Source organism: Protopterus annectens, chromosome 10.part0 (assembly GCF_019279795.1).
Source record: "Protopterus annectens isolate FY-2018-M chromosome 10.part0, PAN1.0, whole genome shotgun sequence".
In the NCBI taxonomy this organism is placed as follows: domain Eukaryota; kingdom Metazoa; phylum Chordata; order Ceratodontiformes; family Protopteridae; genus Protopterus; species Protopterus annectens.
Window position 1 is genome coordinate 104,265,468 of NC_056744.1, and position 20,380 is coordinate 104,285,847.

General features: G+C 39.5%; 1 protein-coding gene across 3 annotated transcripts in view; it reads right to left on the bottom strand.

Annotated features, from left to right (window-relative positions):
• CEP131 (centrosomal protein 131) overlaps nt 1-20,380 on the bottom strand; it is a 1,433,457-nt gene that overhangs the window by 973,953 nt on the left and 439,124 nt on the right. For all 3 annotated transcript variants that reach the window (XM_044085078.1, XM_044085077.1, XM_044085076.1), the window contains exon 9: nt 16,303-16,419. In XM_044085078.1, the coding sequence (XP_043941013.1) occupies nt 16,303-16,419 (117 nt within the window). The remainder of the gene's footprint in view (nt 1-16,302; nt 16,420-20,380) is intronic.

Genomic DNA, 20,380 nt, shown 5'->3' on the forward strand with positions numbered 1-20,380 from the left:
TAGAGGAGCTGACAATTGTATAAGCATTGCAAAAAAGGGAATCAAATAAAAAAGGAAGAGAAACAACTGCAAATTGTAAATGGGAAATAAGGGAGTATTTAGATAATATGCACAGGTTTAGAAAGACTGCTGTTAAACTATTGTTGATAATTCCACAGCCCAAAAATAATTAGCACAATGACTTGGGCAACAGAAAGCAGAAATGGTGGTCTCCAAGCTTAGGGAGCTGATGACAAGAAAAATTACCAGATATCCTGTATTGATGTTAGTGATACTTCAGAGATTTTCTGAAAATTTCTATAAAGCAGAGGAATGAGGAAAGCATGAAAAGGCACAAAGGGAAAGATTTATGGAAGACTTAATTATGCCAATGTTAGAGTAAGGTGAGGCTCAACCATTTAAGAGAAGAAGAGATGAAATAAAAATAGTAATTTGTACTCAATAAACTAAGTCTCCAGGAACAGATGGTACTCCCATGGAAGTTTGCAAGTCAGGAGGGAAGAATGTGGTAAAGATCTGGAAGACTTTACTTAACAGTACTTTAAAAAGAGGGGAAGCACCAGCATCTTGGAAGAAAGCTGTGGTGGCTCTATTACCTAAAAAGGGGGAAGACCCTTCAGACCCAACTTCATACGAACCCATTTCAGTCTTAAAAAAGAACCATCTCTGTTGTCAATCTTCATCTATTCTTGACTATTGGGTTATGGCTCCAATCCTCGGAACCGATTCGGCCATTATACAGTTTGCACCAGCCAAAAAAACTCTCAAGCTAAAAGTCTACCCCCAACACCCCTCTCTACATCACCTCAGATCGAGTTTGCAGATTTATAGAAAAACAGACAGAAACTAAACTAAATGAAGAAGCCATGTCCAAGGTGAGTCCTAACAAAAGACCCAGGACAAAGGTTCACTCCTCCAGGAATCCACAGGAGGGGGAAGGAGAGTGAGATGCCAAGAAGAGAGGAAAATCAACAACACAGATGGAATGTTATGGTAAGACAACTTCTTTATCAGATGTTGTCAATCTTCATCTCTTCTTGACTCTTGGGACAGAGTCCCCAGCTACTTTAGATCTTGGTGAGCCTAAGAAAGGATATTCCTGAGAACCATAGCACCAAAGGTGACTCTTCCCATGGCGACCAAATCCAATTTGTAATAAGTAATAAAGGTATGCGGAGTAGCCCACACTGCTGCTGCACATATTTCACTCATGGAAGCCTTCAAATGGAAAACAGCTGAAGTAACCATCGAGCCGGTGGAATGTGCCTTCACCGGCAGGTAAATTTAGATTTTTTCTGTTATAAATGTAAGTAATGCAATCTCTTACCCATTTTGACAAGGTAGCCTTAGAAACAGATTTTCCTAAGGCTGCACCAGAAAAGGAAACAAACTATTGTTCTGATTTCCTGAAGTCTGAGGCAGAAACATAATTGTCTATGAACATCTAACAAAATTGGGAAAGAAGATGGGTCAGTCTATGGCTTGATTAATGTCGGACTCTGAGACTACCTTCTGAAGAAAGGATGGATTGGTGCGGAGTGCAACTCTATCCTTATGGAAATTTAAGTAAAGGGGTTTTGAACATAAGGCTTGCAATTCAGAAACTCATCTTGCTGAGGTTACAGCCATAAGAAGAAGCATTTTAAGCCACAAGTAGCCCCTGGTTCAAAGAGGGGCAAGTACCAGTGATTGTAAAACAACAGTTAGATCCCATGGGAGTACAGGGTCATTAAATGGAGGCTTTAATGCAATAGTTCCCTTGAGAAAGACCTTACATAGTCTATGTGAAATTAAGGGTAGGTCTCCGAAGCCATTAAGAAAATTAGAGATGGCAGCTAGAATGACCTTAACAGTAGAAGCGGAAGCTCCTTTAGCAAAAAGGATGGCCAGAAATTCTAAAACGTTTTCCACAGGAGCTGAAAAAGGGTCAAGGCCATTATCACAAATCCAGACTGGGAATCTCTTCCACTTACTGACGCAGAGATTCCTGGTGAATGGTTTATGTGATGCCAGCAAAATTTTTCGCACTGGGGATGGTATATCATATTATGCCTGGTGACTAACAAAATTGGAGGAACCAAGCAATTAGCTTGAGAGTGGGATGCACTAGTCCTTCAGGGTTAGACTGAAGGTCTGGAACTGGGTCCAGAATCCATGGACGGTAAACTAGATGAGGACATAGGAAGGGAAATCAAACTTGTCGAGGTCAGTAAGGTGCAATGAGGATTACTTTTTTTCTCAACCTGGCTGCTTTCTTGAGAAAGAGAGGGATCAGAGGGGAAAGGAGGAAAGGCATAGAGGAGACCAGGGGGCCAATCGAGGAGAACAGCGTCTCTCAAGGATTCCCCCCGAGGGAGGATTATGACAAAATAGCTTCTGAACTTGTTGTTTTGGGGTAATGCAAAAAGGTTGCAGCAAGGCTGGCCCCAGAGATGAAAGACCTTCTTCACTATGAGAGACCACTTGTGAGGCAGTAGAATGCATATGCTCAATTTGTACGCTATCACTTTGGAACTTCCCGGGATGTGCGTTGCTGTCAGAAAGCGGTTGGAGGTAATGGCCCATTGCCACATGGAGGGCTTCTCAACACAGGGAATAGGATTTGGCTCCCCCTTGCTTGCTGCTGTACCAGACTATGAACATGTCTGAATGAATTGCAATTGTTCCTTGAGGGAGGGCATACTGAAATGCTTGCAAAGCTAGTAGCACCACCCTCTACTCCAGGACGTTGATATGCAGATTGGCTTCTATTGGGGACCAAGTGCCTTGGAACATCTTTTCCCAGATAACATCCCCCAGCCCCACCCCATCAGGGAGGCATCCATGGTCACTATGGCTTTGGGGTGAGGAGGGACAAAGGGGCGGCCCAAAAGAATTGTTCGGATTCCATCCACCAGGATAAGTCCTTTCTGCAGCAATTGGCAATAAAAATGGGGTGGTTCATTGGATGGTTTAGAATAGACCATTGATTTTCAAGAAGCTAGTGCAGTAACTTCATGTGAAATCTTACTAGTGGGACCACAGTGATAGCCACTGCCATGACCCCAATGCTTGAAGCACCAGTAATGCTGGTACTTTGTGAGTATAAGAGAATGAACTTTAGATTTTATTTTCTGTAATCTGTGAAGGGGGAGTGAGGCAATGTATGAGGGGGTGTTTAGACTCTGATGAATTCCATATCCTGATAGGGAGTCAGTTCAGACTTTGTATGACTGACCGTGATGTCTAGACGCAGGAACAATTGTAGGGTGAATTCTGTTGCTTGTAGCAGTAGATGTCTGGTGGAAGGAGTGATGAGCCAGTCATCTAGATATGGAAACACCCAGAATCCGTGCAGTTTGAAGTGAGCTGTTAGTGCTGCCATACATTTAGTAAACACCCTGGGGGTTGCAGTGAGACCAAAAGGCAGCACCCTCAACTGATCGTGGCTGACTCCTAGCCAAAAGATAAGAAAACTTCTTGAGCATTTTTATGTGGTAATACAAATCATGAAGGTCTATTGAGCACATCCAATCATTTTCCTCTAGAAAGGGAAGTATAGACTGAACCGTGACCATCCGGAATTTGGACTGTTGAACAAATTTGTTTAGAATGCTGAGATCCAGAAGTGGTCTCAAGTCACATGTCTTTTTTGGTACTAAAAAAAACCTCAAGTAAAATACGGATCCAATCAAGTCAGTTGGGACTTCTGGGATAACTTTTTTCTAGCAGCTTTTGTATTTCTAAGGCTGCTTGATCCCTCTTGATTGGGTGGAACATTGGGGAGTCTTGTTTGGGTTCTTGGATAAAGAGAGAAAGAGATAAGATTACCTCAGGAAATAATTCTCAGCAGACAGGCATCTGTGGTTACTTGTTGCCAGGCTGTTGGGTGCAAAGAAAATCTTCCCTTGACTACCCCCACAGGTAAGCAATCGGGCCTCCTTTCAGGAGCGCTGATAGGGTTGGCTAGAGAAGGACTCCCTGGAACCCTGGTTCTGCGGGCCACCTCTGCCTCTAGGATGGAGTCTTCCATTAGAGATCCCCCCTCTGCCCCAAGGGTTGTCTGCACCACGTGTGTCCTGGAAAGCCCTCTGGAACTTTCTGATCCACATCTTCTCACTCCTCTGATTCCTGGAATAGGCTCATTGGTGACCAGAAAAATATATGCCCACTGCAGACAGCGTCTTTTCCATCTTTCTTACACCTGGATAGAGTTTCTTTAACTTTGGGGCTGAACAAGGAGGTTCTGTCAAAAGGAGCATTGATGAAGGAAGACTTGAATGGCTCCACAAACTGACTCAGGCGCATCCAAGCGTGTCATCGGATTGGAACACATGAACCAGCTGACCTGGTCAGCCCTTCGGCTGCACATGCAATGAGCATCATGGACAAATTAGAGACAGACTCCAGGTTAGCTAACTGGGAGGCCACTTTTTCCTAGACCGCCTCAGCTGCAGCTCCTGCTAGGATATTAGACAGCTCTTTGATCAGATCCCTCTGGAGCCTAGTGAAATGTGCCATGAAGTTCAAGGACCTAATGGTAAAGGTCGATAATGCATAAACCCACTTTCCAAATCTGTCCATTTCCCTTGACTCCTGGTTAGGGAGATGAACAGAGGAACTTTCCTCAGCTAGTTCATTTTTAGTGGCAGCCGCCACCACCATGGCATCTACTGCTAATCATTTTGCCCAGTACTGATGGTCCTTTGGAGTGGATAGCATTTTTCTGGTCTCCGAGGAATTGGTTCTATCACGTCAGCAGTCTTCCGAGCTCGCTGAGTGATCAACTAAATGAGATCATCAGTAGGAGGCGTCAACCAGAAAGTAGATGGGTGAGCTCCAAAGGTCTGCAAGTACACAGACTCCTCAGAGGAAGGGTCTTTGGACTTCCAGTTACCCCTCTGTTTGAGGATCTCTAGAATGTCTCCAAAATAGATGTCTTCAGGGGGTGACGGGGGGTCCTCCCCTCATCGAAATCTGTGCCCTAGGTGATGGACTCTTCAGGGGAGTCCAGGTGTTTCATCCTACACAGCTTCTTACAAGGGGGCTCTTCAGTGGAAACATCGGAAGAGGGGTGATCCTTTTTCGGTATCTCTTGTATCCTTGGAGCTAACTTTCCGGGTATGGAGGTTGGTGGAAGCTCTGGGTAAGCAGGGGTCAAGAGGTGAGAGACTCCAGTAACAGAGGAGCCACCTGGGCACTAGCAGTGGCCAAATCCCTTTCCACAGCCTGAAAGGCAGGGCCCCCTGAGAAGGAATGGGAGCCCGGAACCCAGACAGACAAACTCAGAACCAGGTTCACACCCTGTCCACAGAGACCCACCTCCAAGTCGAGGGCAGAGGAAAACCCCCCAACTGCCGTAGCTCAAGGTGCTAAGGATGACTCTGAATAAAAAACAGCAGTAGGCTGAAACCCTCCAGACCCAACTGTGGAGGCCTGATGCCAGGGACCCTTCGGTTCCAAAGGCACCAGGGGAGTCAGAGCTGTGCTTGGAACGGAAGGCAAGGACGTTGTCGGAGCTGGGGCTACTGGAATCTGTGTGGTTGGAGTCGACGGCTCTAAAACCTCCAAGAATGTCAGAGGAGGAATATATATCAGAGTGCTTGGGGGGAAAACTCCACTGCTCCAGGAGGGAGAGGGGCTGAGAAGATGGAGTTAGATTCCCCTAGCTGTCAGCAGCGGATCCAGCAGCCTCACTATGTCAACTTCAGAAAGACTCCTGGTGCAACAAATGGACAAACCAGAGAGAGAGACTTTGGCCTCTCTATAAATGAGCTAGGGAGATGACCCAGAAAGGGGTCGATGGATGTGGAATATTTCACCCTGGGTGTTTAGAAAGTTTAAGTCTTTGGCACCAAAGCAGAAGGTAGAAGCTGCGAAGCAGCAGAAGATGGCACCTACGTGGAAATGAAAGATGCAGGTTTCAACGCCAGAGTCATTACTGGTGCTGTGGCTGGTGTAGATGGCACCATAGTAGTGGTTGGTGCCAAGGATTCTGTCCATTCCATGAGTTTTGGAACCTTTGACTTCAGTTCCAAAAAGGAAACAACAGACGGGTACTTATGTTTTCTATTACTGTAAATACGGAAAACTGCACCAAAAAACCAAAAGCAAGAAAATAGTCACAAAACAGTTTCTTTAATGTTCAACCAGCAGAGCACAGCTCATTCAAGTAAGCGCTTTCGTCTAATGCTAGACTTCCTCAGACTGAATGAGAAAAGCATTGTCCACTGCTGAGGCCGATTGTTGTCAGTGGTGGCAGCAAGACAGAAGCCATGGCTGTATTTTTTGACAAAAAGCTACAAAAGGAAGTGGAAACAAGTATACATAACACATTTGCCTTCACTAAAATTATCAAGAAAACTGAAGTAGGGGAATCTGATTTTTTGGTTACTATGGACATAAAGTCTTTGTTTACTGTACTACCCAATATTATTGGTGCTGAGTATGTTAGAATGGAATTATTAAGTTCTAAGTTTTATGACGCAGATGGAGTTTCACTGATTTTGGATGTTGTATTGTCATACAATTTTTTTGAATTCAATGTTTTTTATCAACAAATAAATGGAGTTGCTATGGGGGCTGCTATGGCCCCTAGTTATGCCAATTTATTTATGACAGCTGGGGAAAAAGAATATATTATGAAAAATGAATACTATTGCTATGTTTTATATTATGGCTGTTTCATCGATTACCTTTTTTTTTATTTGGAGGGGTGACCAAGATGAGTTATTGTGTTTTTTTTAGGTGAAGTTAATAATGCTTGTGAATATTTGAGTTTCACTTTTAATTACAATCTTAAAGGTACTCATTTTTTAGATGTTGAGGTATACAAAGAAGGAAAGAAGTTTCTTACAAAGATTTATAAAAAGAAAATTCAAAATAATACTTATTTACAGTATGGTAGTATGCACCTCATGAATATGAAGTATAATACTGTAAAGGGCAATTAAGAATATTTAGTGATTTAACAGACTGTGAGGATTTATTCTTTGAAGAAGGTAAGAACCTGTGTGACAAATCTATAGTAAGAGGATATCCTGAGAATATTGTTAAAGAAAAACTTAATGAAATTAAGGAGAACAGGGGGACACTGAGAAAACAGAGTGAGACTACTGGACAAGAAATGAAATTTAAAGCCAAAAATTATGAGATTGGGATGGTTGTCCCATATTCTTTAGATGGCAAGCAGATTAAGAATCTGCTGAGAGACCACTAGAAAATTTTAAGTAGCTTCTCGAATGTTAGAAAAGTGGTAGGTGATGTTCCCACCTTTATTAATAAAAAGGGAAGAATTTTAAAAATATTTTTCAAGATAAAATAAAATATTTTGGAAAAGAAAAAGAAATGGTTTGGAAGTGTTTAAATTGTAGTTATTGTAAATATTTATTTAAGGGTCCAGCAGACATTTGCATCAACAATATTAGAATTAAAGTGCTGAATACAAATGTTTATAGATGTAAATTTGCAGTTTATTTATCTTTTTGCTCTGAATGTGCTTCATATTACATTGGTAGAACTACCAGGAAACTTTATAGCAGAATACATGACCATCTGTATGCTATTAAAAAGGGAGATACTACCAATACATGGGGAAAGCATTATAGTATTGCCAAGTGTAAGGGTTTTTTTAGATTTTTAGTGTTGGACAAGGTACTAGATTTTGACAACAGACTTCAAGCAGAAGAAGAATTAGATCGGAGGAAATACTGCTGGATAGTCAAACTGAATGCAAGTATTCCCCCTGGCCTCAACGACAAAGACATTTTTTAAATTTATTTAAAAAAAAGGGTTAAAACATTAAACATTGGCAATAAATACATACATACAAGTATTTATACATTTTACTACTGATTTTTAAGCTGTATTCAAACCTGAGCTTATAAATATATTCTTAAATTGTGTCATTTGTATTAATTGCATAATTATTCAATTACCTAATTGCTTTGTTTATTGCATAGAAGAGGTGTTTTGTCTTTTCTCATTCAGTCTGAGGAAGTCTAGCATTAGAGGAAAGAGCTTACTGAATGAGCTGTGCTGGTTGAACATTAAAGCTACTGCTTTGTGACTATTTCCTTGCTTTTACTTATGTTTTTTAGATGTCGGTGCCAATGGAGATGTCGGCACCGAATGACAAGATTTTGAACCAGAGGCCTTTGGAGACTGGTCGGCCGTGAAAAAAGCTTCTTCAAAGGGGGATTTAAGAAGTCCTTTAAGTATAAGTTTATTTCTACGCTCTACCAGGCCCTAGTACTGAAGCCTTGGCAGATAGAGCACTCTAGGTCTAAATAAGAAACACAAAAACAATATACGCATTTGTCGTGTCCATCAGAGTTTGGTATTTTCCTGCCGTACTCTTAGCACTGATTAAAACCAGTTGTCGACTTTGACTTTTCAGAGTTTCAACCAGGAAGAAGGAACCAAAGGTCCGAGGTCCAAAAAAATCGCAAACCAAGTAAAATAGAATTCCACGGACCACCAAGGCTAAAAAACAAATATATTTATTAATACGTTAGCGCTTTCAGGATAACCCCTTCCTCAGACGTACAACATAACAAAAAGCAAAAAACATTTTTAAACTCACAAAATCCAATCAGCATTAAAAAACAATTAAATAATTAATCAGTTTGTTGATGGTATATTTAATACTAGGATTTTTAGGAAAATCTGTTGGAAGAATGGCATACTAGCCAAGGACAGCAAGCATAAAAGGACAAGTGCTTAGGCTATCTAGATTATCTACAGACGAAGGGACTTTAAAGGATGAAATGGAGCACTTTATTAATAATATGATACTTAGGGGTTACAAACGAGCAGACATAGAAAAGAAGATTAGTGTGGTACTGGGATCCAGAGAAGGTGCATTGGCACCCTGGTTTTCTACACAGGGTATATCTAATAGATTGCAACTTTCTTCCCCCTCCCATGAAATGAATACAGGGGCCAATAATTCTGTTGCTAGGGCTAACAGAAAGAAAGTCAATAGGAATGGGAATAGGCTTAATGTACATCGTACATATAGTAGTGATATAGGGCAGGTATATGGAACAATTGGGGTATTCTACAGTCTGATGACTCATTGAGAAACTTGGTAGGAGAGTCACCTAACTTTGTATTTAAAAGGAATAAGAATTTGAAACATATCCTCTGTGACAATTTTAATACCAAGACCAAGTCTTCTATTAAGATAGGTACGAGACCATGTACACGATGTAAGGCATGTGTTTACATTAGTAAGAGTGTTGAATATAGACACCCTCTTACGAATAAGATCTATAAACCCATAGCTTCTGCTACTTGTAATACAAAGAATATTGTTTACTTAGCTAGATGGATGTGCTGTCATTCGTTTTACATAGGAAAGACTAATTGTATGTTTAAGGACAGAATTTTGAGACATCTATCTGCTTTACATCTGGGTGACATGCATAATGCCCTTTCACAACATATTAATGAACATCAGGATCACTATTTTCATTTTATGGCTCTACAACATATTAAGAATAACGTTATGGGAGGTGATATAGTAAATTATACCGAATACTGAGAGACTAGATGGGTTTTGGAATTGGGGGCAAGTAGATACCCAGGGCTGAATGGTGTAGTGCCTTTAAAGCCCGTTTTAAAAAGGCGGAGACCTTGTGTTTAATTAACTGTTTAATCAGCTGACTAATTGTTTAACTGTTTTTTAATGCTGATTGGATTATGTGAGTTTAAAAATGTTTTTTTGCTTTTTGTTATGTTGTACGTCTGAGGAAGGGGTTATCCTGAAAGCACTAACGTATTAATAAATATATTTGGTTTTTAGCCTTAGTGGTCAGTGGAATTCTATTTTTCTTGACTTTGACTTTTCTGCCATAGTAGACAAAAGGAGGCAGAAACTCAGACAAAAGATACAGCATGCGTGCACACACACTCACTCACACTCACACTCACACTCACAAAAGAAAGGAAAGGGAAAAATCCTACCAACAATGGCAGGAAAGATTACCAAATGGTAGAGGAAAGAGAGAGTGGAACTACCAACAATGGTAGACAAGAAATACCAACAGGTATAAGGTTAATAGGGCAAAGATTAAGAAATACTAAGAGAGTTTAAACTAATACAGGAAGTTAGACAGATACTGAATAATTTTAATATTATACCCAGCTGAGAGAGAAAGTCGGCTGACTTGTCTTTCTATAAGAGCAACAAACGAGATCTAAGGTGATATAGAGAGGGGCATTATGGTAGACTCTTAGTTCGAGAGCTTTTTGGCTGGTATGACCTATATAACGGCCGGATCAGTTCTGAGGATCAGAACTGTAACACAAGAGTCAAGAATAGATGAAGATTGACGACATCAGATCCATGATTATAAAATGTGTATGTCTAAATTAGCTAACAGAATGGCAAAGGTGTTGCCATAACCGATAGATATGGATCAATCTGGTTTTGTGTAGGGAAGGCAAACATCTAATGACATTAACAGAACAATGATTCAGAGTGAAGCAGAATGTAAGAAACTACCCCTCTGACTGGAAAGTCTTGAAGCAGAGAAGCATTCGATACAGCCAGGTGGGATTTTATGAGAAGGGCAATGGTAGCAATTTTACCCCCTGATGGACAAATAGGCTTATTTAGGAGAACATATGAGGGATCAGAGACAAGAATTAAGATGAGAGGGCTCCTTCCTGACATGATGTGTTTAAACAAAGGAACAAATTCAGGGGTGTCCCCTTTCCCATTGTTACTTGATTTACATTTAGAGCCACAGGCAAAAACACAAGGGGACACACATATTCAAGGACATAGCTGGCATGTTAATCAAGATAAATCCAGAACAGGATATTTCAGTGTTGTGGAACATTTTGGGCAGCTTCAAGTCCTTTCAGGACATAAAAACAATGAAGCTAAGACAAACACTACAGTATTAAGCTATGTACCTACAGGTCTACTTCTAAAATTCGAACTTTCAAAACCTTGAATTGCTTATGGTCGAAAAATTTAAATAAAAAATAAATACATTTTTTTTTTTACATTTTTGCAGCACACCCCTTGCAATTTAAATATATCAACTCCAAAGATTGCACTACAGTGAGGGAAAAATGGTAACTATACCGTTCCTCTCTGTATGGCGATCTCCATTTAAACTGTTCAAAGTTTCAAAACTTCAATCTTTTGGTCTCGACCATAAGCAATTTGAGGTTTTGAAAGTTTGAAATTTAGAACCAGACCCATACCTGCATATGAATTGGTTCTGCAACACCCATATTTATGGGGACATAATAAGAAGTATTTAGGTAACAAAACTGGATTAAGAAGAAATTGGTTATGGAAGCTAAAAATACATGCCAAGAGACTAAAAAGAGAGAACAGAAAAACAGAGAAACTGGAAGCTCTTGCCTATGGATATATACAGTAAGATATAAGCACTGAAACCGTCTTTAGTCCTCTTAGTTTTATATACAGGCCAGGCATTTTTTTTAATCATTGGGAGAAGTTGTGGATAATTAATTAAGAGATGAAAGAATATATTTGGGAAAAGAAAATAACAATTAATTGGGATAAGTAAATCCGCTCCATAGAACATGGTGGTTTAGGATAACCTGATTTAATGGATATTTTAAAGGTTTGCAGTTTAAGCTCATATACATAAGCAAAAGGTTATAAATCAAAGTGGAAAATACATACACACAACAGTTCTCATTATAAGTAACGCTGCTAGTGCAATACATGCAAAACAAAACCATAACACTTACAAATTGTGACAAATCACTTTTAGGAGAATAACCACCACCATACAAAATATTATATTCATAAAGCTGCAGAAAGTACTCTAAAAACTAAGCCAAATGGGAATGGGGAAAGTAGATTTTGCCAACAGGGATGAATCCAAGTAAGGTATAGAAAATAGACAACGGGACTGAAATTTACAGTAGAAAATTGTTAAAAGAAACAAAGTTTTGGAAACAAATATCTAAAGATGGAGAGGTTATACCGCAGGATGAGGCCAAGCAGAAGATTAGAGTGCAAGATAGAAACAGCATTTCTTACCATGGATTCATATCAGACTACAAGCAAAGGGATAAGGGAGCAGTAAGTGAAACACCAGCTCTGGTAGAGCTTTAAGTAGAGTCAAGGTCAGAAGCTGCAGTTAAAAAGGGATACTTAGCAGGGCATATAAAATACGTAAAATACTGCATGATAGCTATAAAAATCAAATCAGAGGAGGTTAAAAAAGATTGGGAAACAAGACTGGAAAGGCAGTTTACAAAGAAGCAATGGTAGGGCATCTGTATGGCTCCCAAGTATGCAACAAAGTCCAGAAGGTTTAGGATCTTTGCTTGGAAGTGCCTGCATGGGTATTTTTATACCCCAGGCACACTTCAGAGAATTTTTCCTCAGATAGACCGCAATTGCTGGAGGTGTGATGGGAAAGAAAGAGGTAATTGTGAGCATGTTTTTTTTTTGTTTTTTTTTTTGGGGGGGGGGGGGTGAGGTGTAACTAGCTGGTAGACTTAAAATTTCCCTACAGAGTACTCTGTCAGAAATGTTAGGCAAGTAAATGCTTATAACTAAGGAAATTATTCTTTTGTCTAGGACACAGGATCTGAAGTGTCTAGACATAGTATGGCCTAAGTTTAATACTACAGGCTACCAAAATGCAAGTACTAGAAAACAGAAATCAAAATCTAAACCTTCTGTAATTGAAGCACTGAATATTTTTCGAGAGATAAAAGAAATGGAGGTGGGATCTTTAAAAAAAGAAAGGACCTAATTACATAGAAATAAATGGAATTTGTGGGCACAACACCTGCAGAATAAAGTTCAGAAGGAGGACTAAGGTTTATGGGAAGGCAGGAACTGAGCAATTTATGTAATGTTGGTGTGAATGACAATTAGTAACAAAAAAAAAAAAAGAAAACATATATAATGTATAATGCATGTAACTGAAAAAAAATGTCAGTATTGTTTTTCTATTAATGTATGCTAAAGGCATTCAAAAAATGTACTTAACTCAGACTCAGAGAAGTGTAGCTAGAGTAAGGTGAAGGGGCAGCAACTCCAGATGCAAAGCATTTGCAGGTGTGCACAGGAGGTGCCATTCGATGGGTAGTGCCATCGAATGGCATTAATTTCTATACGGGCATTTTTGAATGTCAGGAATGAAATTAATGGCAACACTTCTTTTTTGCAGACAGGTCACACCACTTCATGTGTAGGATCATTTTTTCTCTTAATGTTGAGGAGCAAAGGATGGCAGCAGAGTAGCTAGGGTGGGGCGAAGGGGGCAACTGCCTAAGTGCAAAGTCTTAGGGGGAGCAATCAGATGATCCTGATAGCTCTTTAATGCAGACTGGCTTTCAAAAGCTGGTATTACATTTGCCAACAAACCCAAGTCCTGTAGCATTCAGTGTGTGGTCTGAAATGTAACAAGCAGTTTGCAACAGTGTAAACAGAAAGTTTTTTTTTTTTGTATAAATTAAGTGCTTTAGTGCTCAGTATTCCTAAACTGTAGCAATTCCTTACTACATCTGCAGCAAGTAGTTTGCTACAAGTTAGGGAATATTGAGACTTTTTGTTGTTGCTATTTCATTTTTGATCCTCATCTGAGGAAGGAGGGTCAGGGAATGAAGCAGAAATGGGACACTAGTTTCAGAATGTTAATCAATTTGCATCAAATACTATCATTTCCTGCAGCCATGTTATTATCATGGCTTTTGCGGGCCCATTGGACTTCACTGACCAGAATGGCTCTAGATCAGAAACTATACCATTCTATTTATTAGTGATGTTAGAAATGTTTTCTCGTATAGATGTACTGTATACTCCTATCACTTCTTACATTCTGCTAGATCCCTCCTATCTTTATCTTTAATCAGGAACATTTTTATTGAAGAAATCTCATGTCTTTTCCATTTGGTTATCTTCTTCCAGTTCTTTACTCTGTTCATTTCAATATGCCTCATCTTTTTGAAATTCTCTGGAGCTCTGCTTTCAGTTTTTCACTGTTTTTCTCTCTCGTTCTCTCTTTCTGTTGTCTTGTGCACTCCTTTCTTCTATCACTTCTAAGGCTTCCACAGTTGGCCACTGTTCCTTCTTATTCTACTTTCTGTTTGGAATATTTTTATAGTCACCTGCTGGACAATATCCTGAAATTCTACTCATAGATCTTAAATACTCTAACCACCAGATCTAATGACTTAACTCTGTTCTTCACCTCCCCTATATACTCATATGGAATATCACTGATCTTGTATCCATTTGGCCTGAGGGCTTTTCTTATTTTCTTTAATTTGATTCCAAACCTTACAATAAGAATGTTGGTCTAAGCCACAGTCAGCTGCAGCTCTTGTGTTTTGCTGAATGCACATTGCTCTTCCAGACCTGTTTGTGAACTACAGTCAAATGGGTTTCACTTCTGACCATCTGATATCCATACATAAAGATGTCTTCTTACGCTACTGAAAGAGAATATTTGCTATGATCAGAGAACAATCTTGGCAGAATTCTTCTAGTCTACCTCCCGCTTCATACTGCACACCAAGGCCAAAACTGCTTATTGTTCTAGGTATTTTTGGATTAACAGTCTATATTCCAGTCACTCATACTGATTGTAAAATACTTTTTTATGCTGCATCCAGAAGACACTGGACAGCCTCACTTTTTTTTTTCTGGCGGTGTATCCAGACAGCGCTGCAGATCCTTGTAAAACTGATATGCTTCCTAATCAGTTTCATCAGTAGATTATGCATAAACTTGTACCATTTTATTGCTGAATGGCTTACCTAGGAGTTTGACCAACTCATAGAATCATTTTTGAGGTCTGTAATACTGAATTGATTTTGACACCCTTTTTTTCCTCTCTACATCCCCTTTTCTGGTCCCTGCTCCAGCTGACCACTGAGCCTCTTCCAATACCCCTCATTCCCCATCACCAGGGTGACAGCAGTCCATAATATGGCTGTCATACATGCAACCATGAGGGTGGTATTTCTATTTTTGGCTCTAGCCCCAACCTAACTGATAGCACCCATGCCATCATAAATGGCAAAGTATATCCCCCCATGAGCACGCTCCCACACCCATGTCCCATGCGGGCTACTGTTTATGTCTTGAGATCACCAGACTTGCATTCCCCAGTCCTTTGGCCTCTGGTTGAGTGCAAAACTCCACTCACATGGGAGCATGTCAGGTAACCAAGGCCATCAATATCCCCCCCAGAGATGGGCAAAAGCTGGTATAACCAATCATTTCCACCACAACTTTCCTGATAACTTTAGCACTCCAGCTTCTATTCGATCTGGGTCATCTAGGTTGCAGTTAGGGCTTTATCCCTCTATACCATAAAGCCAAGGTTGACACCCTTTCACTGACTATAATGGGCACTCCACTTCTTGATTTAATTCATGGTGCTTTTCAAGTTTAAGTGGTATATAATTTTTTGCACTATCTAACTTTCAGCTCTAAGTAACTATGTCCACCCAGCTTTAATACAGTTGCCTCATAATCTCTACTGTTGCTCATCCTTGCCCACTGCTCTTTCCTAGTAATATGCTAGACTCTTTAAGACTACTGAGGATTTCATCTCTACATTGTCATTTCAGCATCTCTCTGGGTTTTTTCTTTGTTGATATAAAGGCTCTTGTAAAAAAAAATGGCAAGGATTGCCATTACTACCCACTCCAGCCGACTCTAATCTGTTCTCCAACCCCATATCTACCTACATGGGGAGGTCATACTAAGTATAGCACAGACCTTCAATGAAATACACAAGCCCCTTCAACACACAACAGATAATGGTCTTCTGTCAGCACACCTGAAAAAAGCAATACATTATGAATTACTGGGTTCATTACACTATTCATTCTGCATCTCAACAAAGGAACTAGGAAAGACGTGCTCCCAATTGCACTGATTAATGCATAAAAGAAGGGAAAATATATGAGCATTTTACTCAATGGAGTGCTGCTTTTCCAAGGCATCCACTACAACTACAGCACTACAATGTCAACACCAATTACCCAAAAAAGAGCTTTATGTTCTAAATAATTGCAAAGACCACCTACAATGACGATCTCAGAAAATAAACATAACATCTTATTATGAATGTTGAATATTACCACCAATTTATTATTTTGTACACCAGCTGTCAGAAGAGGCTCCTATACATCTGTTTTTCTTGTTTTCTGCATTACAACTACAATTGACAATGTAATGCCATGTAGGAAAAGTGAACAACCTTGCTTATGAGGATAGGGATATACCCTTTGGTTGTAAAATTGTGAAGAATGGCATAACCATCCTAACTGTACTGAATTCCTATCCAAACTTCTTACTTGAATAGCTGCCCTCCTAGCCTGGCGAGCTTTTTCTTCTCGAATTTTCTTTCTTTCTTCATCTCTTCTCTGTTGTAAATCCATCACACTTCCACTTACCAGCTGATGCTCAAGCCCCTACAGAAGAAAAAACAAAATTGTTGTGTTACAGTAAATACAAAACATCAAATCCTGTCCCATAACATCTACCAAATTAATGTTAAAATTTCTAGGGAAATGCAGCCAGAAGAAACAGCTGGCCTTCCACAAAAGGATGACATGAAAATCAGAATAGTAGATCAAAGATTACTAAATGGGAGGGACATAGAGGGGTGTGGTGAAAGGCATGATGTCAGAAATTAAGAAAATGACAAGATAAGTACTGCAGGGATCATATCCTGGATCTAATAATCTTTAGTGTGTGCTCGTCTCAGATGCACCCGAGAGAAAGCATAAAAGGATCAATCTCTTTGCTCCTGTTACAAAGATAAGTGCAGCAGTGGAAGATGGAGGAAGAGGCTAGGGAAGGATTTGGAAAAGCTGGACAAGTGTGCAAAAAGGTGGCAGCTGAGGATCACAGTGAACACATGCAAAGTACTGCATATGGGGCCACAACAATACTGGTGTGTGAAGTTATCAAATGGAGGAATAATAATGATGGTAACAAAGCAGGAAAACAGTAAGAATGTTGATCACACCTGGACTGAACTACCAGGAGCAGATTAAGAGGGTAGTGACAGCAGAAAACAGAATGCTGGGGTGTTATTCTTTGGAGTGGTAACTCCAAATGCAAAGAAATAATGCTCCCATTCTACAAAGGCCTTGGTCAGACCATACCTTAAGCACAGTGTGCAGTTCTGGAGACCACAAAAGAAAAAAGGTATTAAGCTGCTGAAAGGAATCCAGAGGAAAACCAACAAAAAATGAGAAGTTCCATTCATAATATTGAATGCAAAAAGCACCAACCCAAAAAGGTTGATCTGCAAATTTATAAAACAGTATTTTGGAGTAAAGCGGGGAATGTCTTTTTTCTGCCGATTCTCCCACTGTGATGCAATTTCAGAGTGAGTATATATAATTAGCAGGTGGTATGGGAGGTGTAGTGGGCACAGCTCCCCTACACATACCATTTTTTTTAAATTCTTGCTAGTTTCATTGTTTTGTTGATTGACCTTTTCAGGTCAATGTTTTCTTTGTCTGTGTTTAATGCCTTCCTTGTTTCAATAGGAACCCAAAATTAGTGGGATGGAGGGGAAGGTAAATGACAGACAGAAGAGCTAAAGCCTAAAACTAGAAGTGATGGAGGAATGTGAGTGCATGTTATTGGTGATCAACATCACCAGGAAATGTGAAGGGGTCCATTTTAAACAAGAATGACAGGCAGGACAATTTTCCAGGCAACTCAAGTTAGATTAGTAGCATATACACTGAGGGGTCATGCAGAGGGAGATTAGGCTCAAAAGGCCAATACAAGCTCAACCACACTGAGGAAAGGGGTGACATCTACAGAACAGAATGTGATTATGTGTGTAAAAATCCACAGGAAGCTTGTACTGTTGAGTGGCACATGTGCAGCTAAGTGCCATGATGTCTCTGGGAGCTGATATATCATTCATTACTCAGACAGACACTATGACTTAGACTGCCACCTACAGGGAGGGATTAATAAGGTAGGCCACAGGGGCATCCTACCGTAGTCACCACTGTCTCACACTTGCTGAACTGGGCTGGCTTGAACTCCCTCACCTCCTTCAATGGTATCAACTCTCACTCGCCCACAAACTAGTAAACCATCCCTCCAGAATCTACTCCAACCCTATCGCACCACCAGACCACTAAGATCCAGCAACAAAAATCACTTGCAGATCACTAAAGCCAATAACTCTGCTGGTGAAGCACTATTCTCTTGCACCATAGCCAAATTATGGAACTTCCTCCCACCCACAATTACCTCCGTACCATAATTCACCCACTTCAAAACTTTACTAAAAGCGCACCTAAAAACATGCTGGCTATGCCCTTGCAACTCGCACTCTAATATCACCCACTACCTTTCTTTCCACTCCACTAACTACCTTGATTATAGCAAGCTCAGATGCTCATAAGCCTAGTACTTATACAGCAGGAACTTCTTATTTTAATATTTGTTAATGTCTGTTATGTACTTCACAGATAAAGATTCTAGTTGTCTACTGATGTACTATGTTCTTCATCTGTAAATATGTTGTAAGTAATTGCTATGTAAATTGTTAATCGCTATGTAATCCAATGTAACTACTGTCTGTTTATTTTAACTGTGGAGCTTTTCTCCCCGGGCCTCCGCTGAAAATGGACCTACGTCCAGTCGGACAATCCCGGTCAACAAATATAAATAAATAAATAAAATAAATAAATAAATAGTGCATGGGCCACCAAGTGACCAGTACATGATAGGCCACTCAACTGTGCTTCACTTTACAATAAACTTCAAGTAATTGCACCTGGAGAGGTCTACATTACATGATCGAAGTTTCAAAATTTAGAATCTGATATGGTCGACACCATATAATTGAAGTTTTGAAACATTGAAAATGTAATAAAACACAACCTAAAAAAACAAACCATTTAAACGCTCTAAACAGGGGTCAAGCCCCCTTGCACTCACCACACCCCCCACTATTTAAATATACCAACTCCGAGATCGCACTACAGTGCAGAAAAGGGAAATCTTCCCTTTCCGCGCTGTATGGAGATCTCCTTTAAAAGATTCAAAGTTTCAAAACTTCGATCACATGGTGTCAACTATATCAGATTTGAAGTTTTGAAACTTCGATCTTCTGATAAAGATCTCCTGGAGAGACACCCAACCCCACCTCCCACTATCACACATTTCTGTGTTATGTATATTTCTGTATAATGACTCAAGCAGGCTGATAAACTCTCTGAAACAAATGGGTTTCTCTTTAAATTTTTATTTTTTTTTAATGGTAAGCTCAAAGATGAGCTCCATATCCTCCCACAGAAACATTTGAAACAAGAATCTATACCAAAGAACGGAATTCAAACAAACTTTTTCTCAAAGTGATAAGTGAATAGCTTCTACAACATGAAACAGCACCAAGGGTGTGAGACTAACAGTACAGACAATGTGATGATTCTGATGATGCAGACAATTACTCACTGCACTGCAGTACATTATTCCAATTAAAACTATATTTACTAGGGTGCTTTATCACAAAGCAACGTGAAGTAACTAAGAACAATAGTCATAAACATATAAAGCAGGATTTATTAAAATAGGGAAAAAAGCAAAAACAATAAAATAAATCATAAAACAAAACAAAGTGACAGTGTCTGTCTGCAAACCTTTGCAAAAATAAGTGAACATCATTAAATCAAACACTACACTAATTCCCAAGGAATGCAAAGGAGATTGTGGAATATGCAACATGAGGCCAACAGTCAGAGAAGTATCCATGCCTGAATTCTTCCGCTCACTTAGCTCCCCATCAAGTTAATTATATGAAGACTGGAGAATAGTAACGAAACATCAAAAACTGAATAAAAAACAAATAAGTCCCAGCAACTATTGAATCCACTCACTTGATTTAATTAAAGAAAAAATAACTTTTAAGCGCTTTTCGTCTGCTTAGTGGCAAACTTCATCAGAAATTACAACTCCTCAAAGGAAGAACATTTAAATAGAGACTTAGGCCAAAAAAAACGCGGGACAATTAATCAATTAACAAATACAGCTGGAAAAACTTTCAATCAGTGTATATATAAACAACCTTATTCATAAAAGTATATACTAAAATAACTTTAAATATAATGTAAATCTATCAAAAAAATTCATACATTACTCAGCATTCATATGGAATACTAACCCTAAATAAATTTATATCATCCAATAAAACCTTAAATGAACTATTATCTTTGTAGACTCCTTAGTTTAAGGATACTACTTATTGAACATGGCTAATTTAATCCTGGAACATATTGAAAGTTTTTCCAGCTGTATTTGTTAATTGATTAATTGTCCCGCGTTTTTTTTGGCCTAAGTCTCTATTTAAATGTTCTTCCTTTGTGGAGTTGTAATTTCTGAAGAAGTTTGCCACTA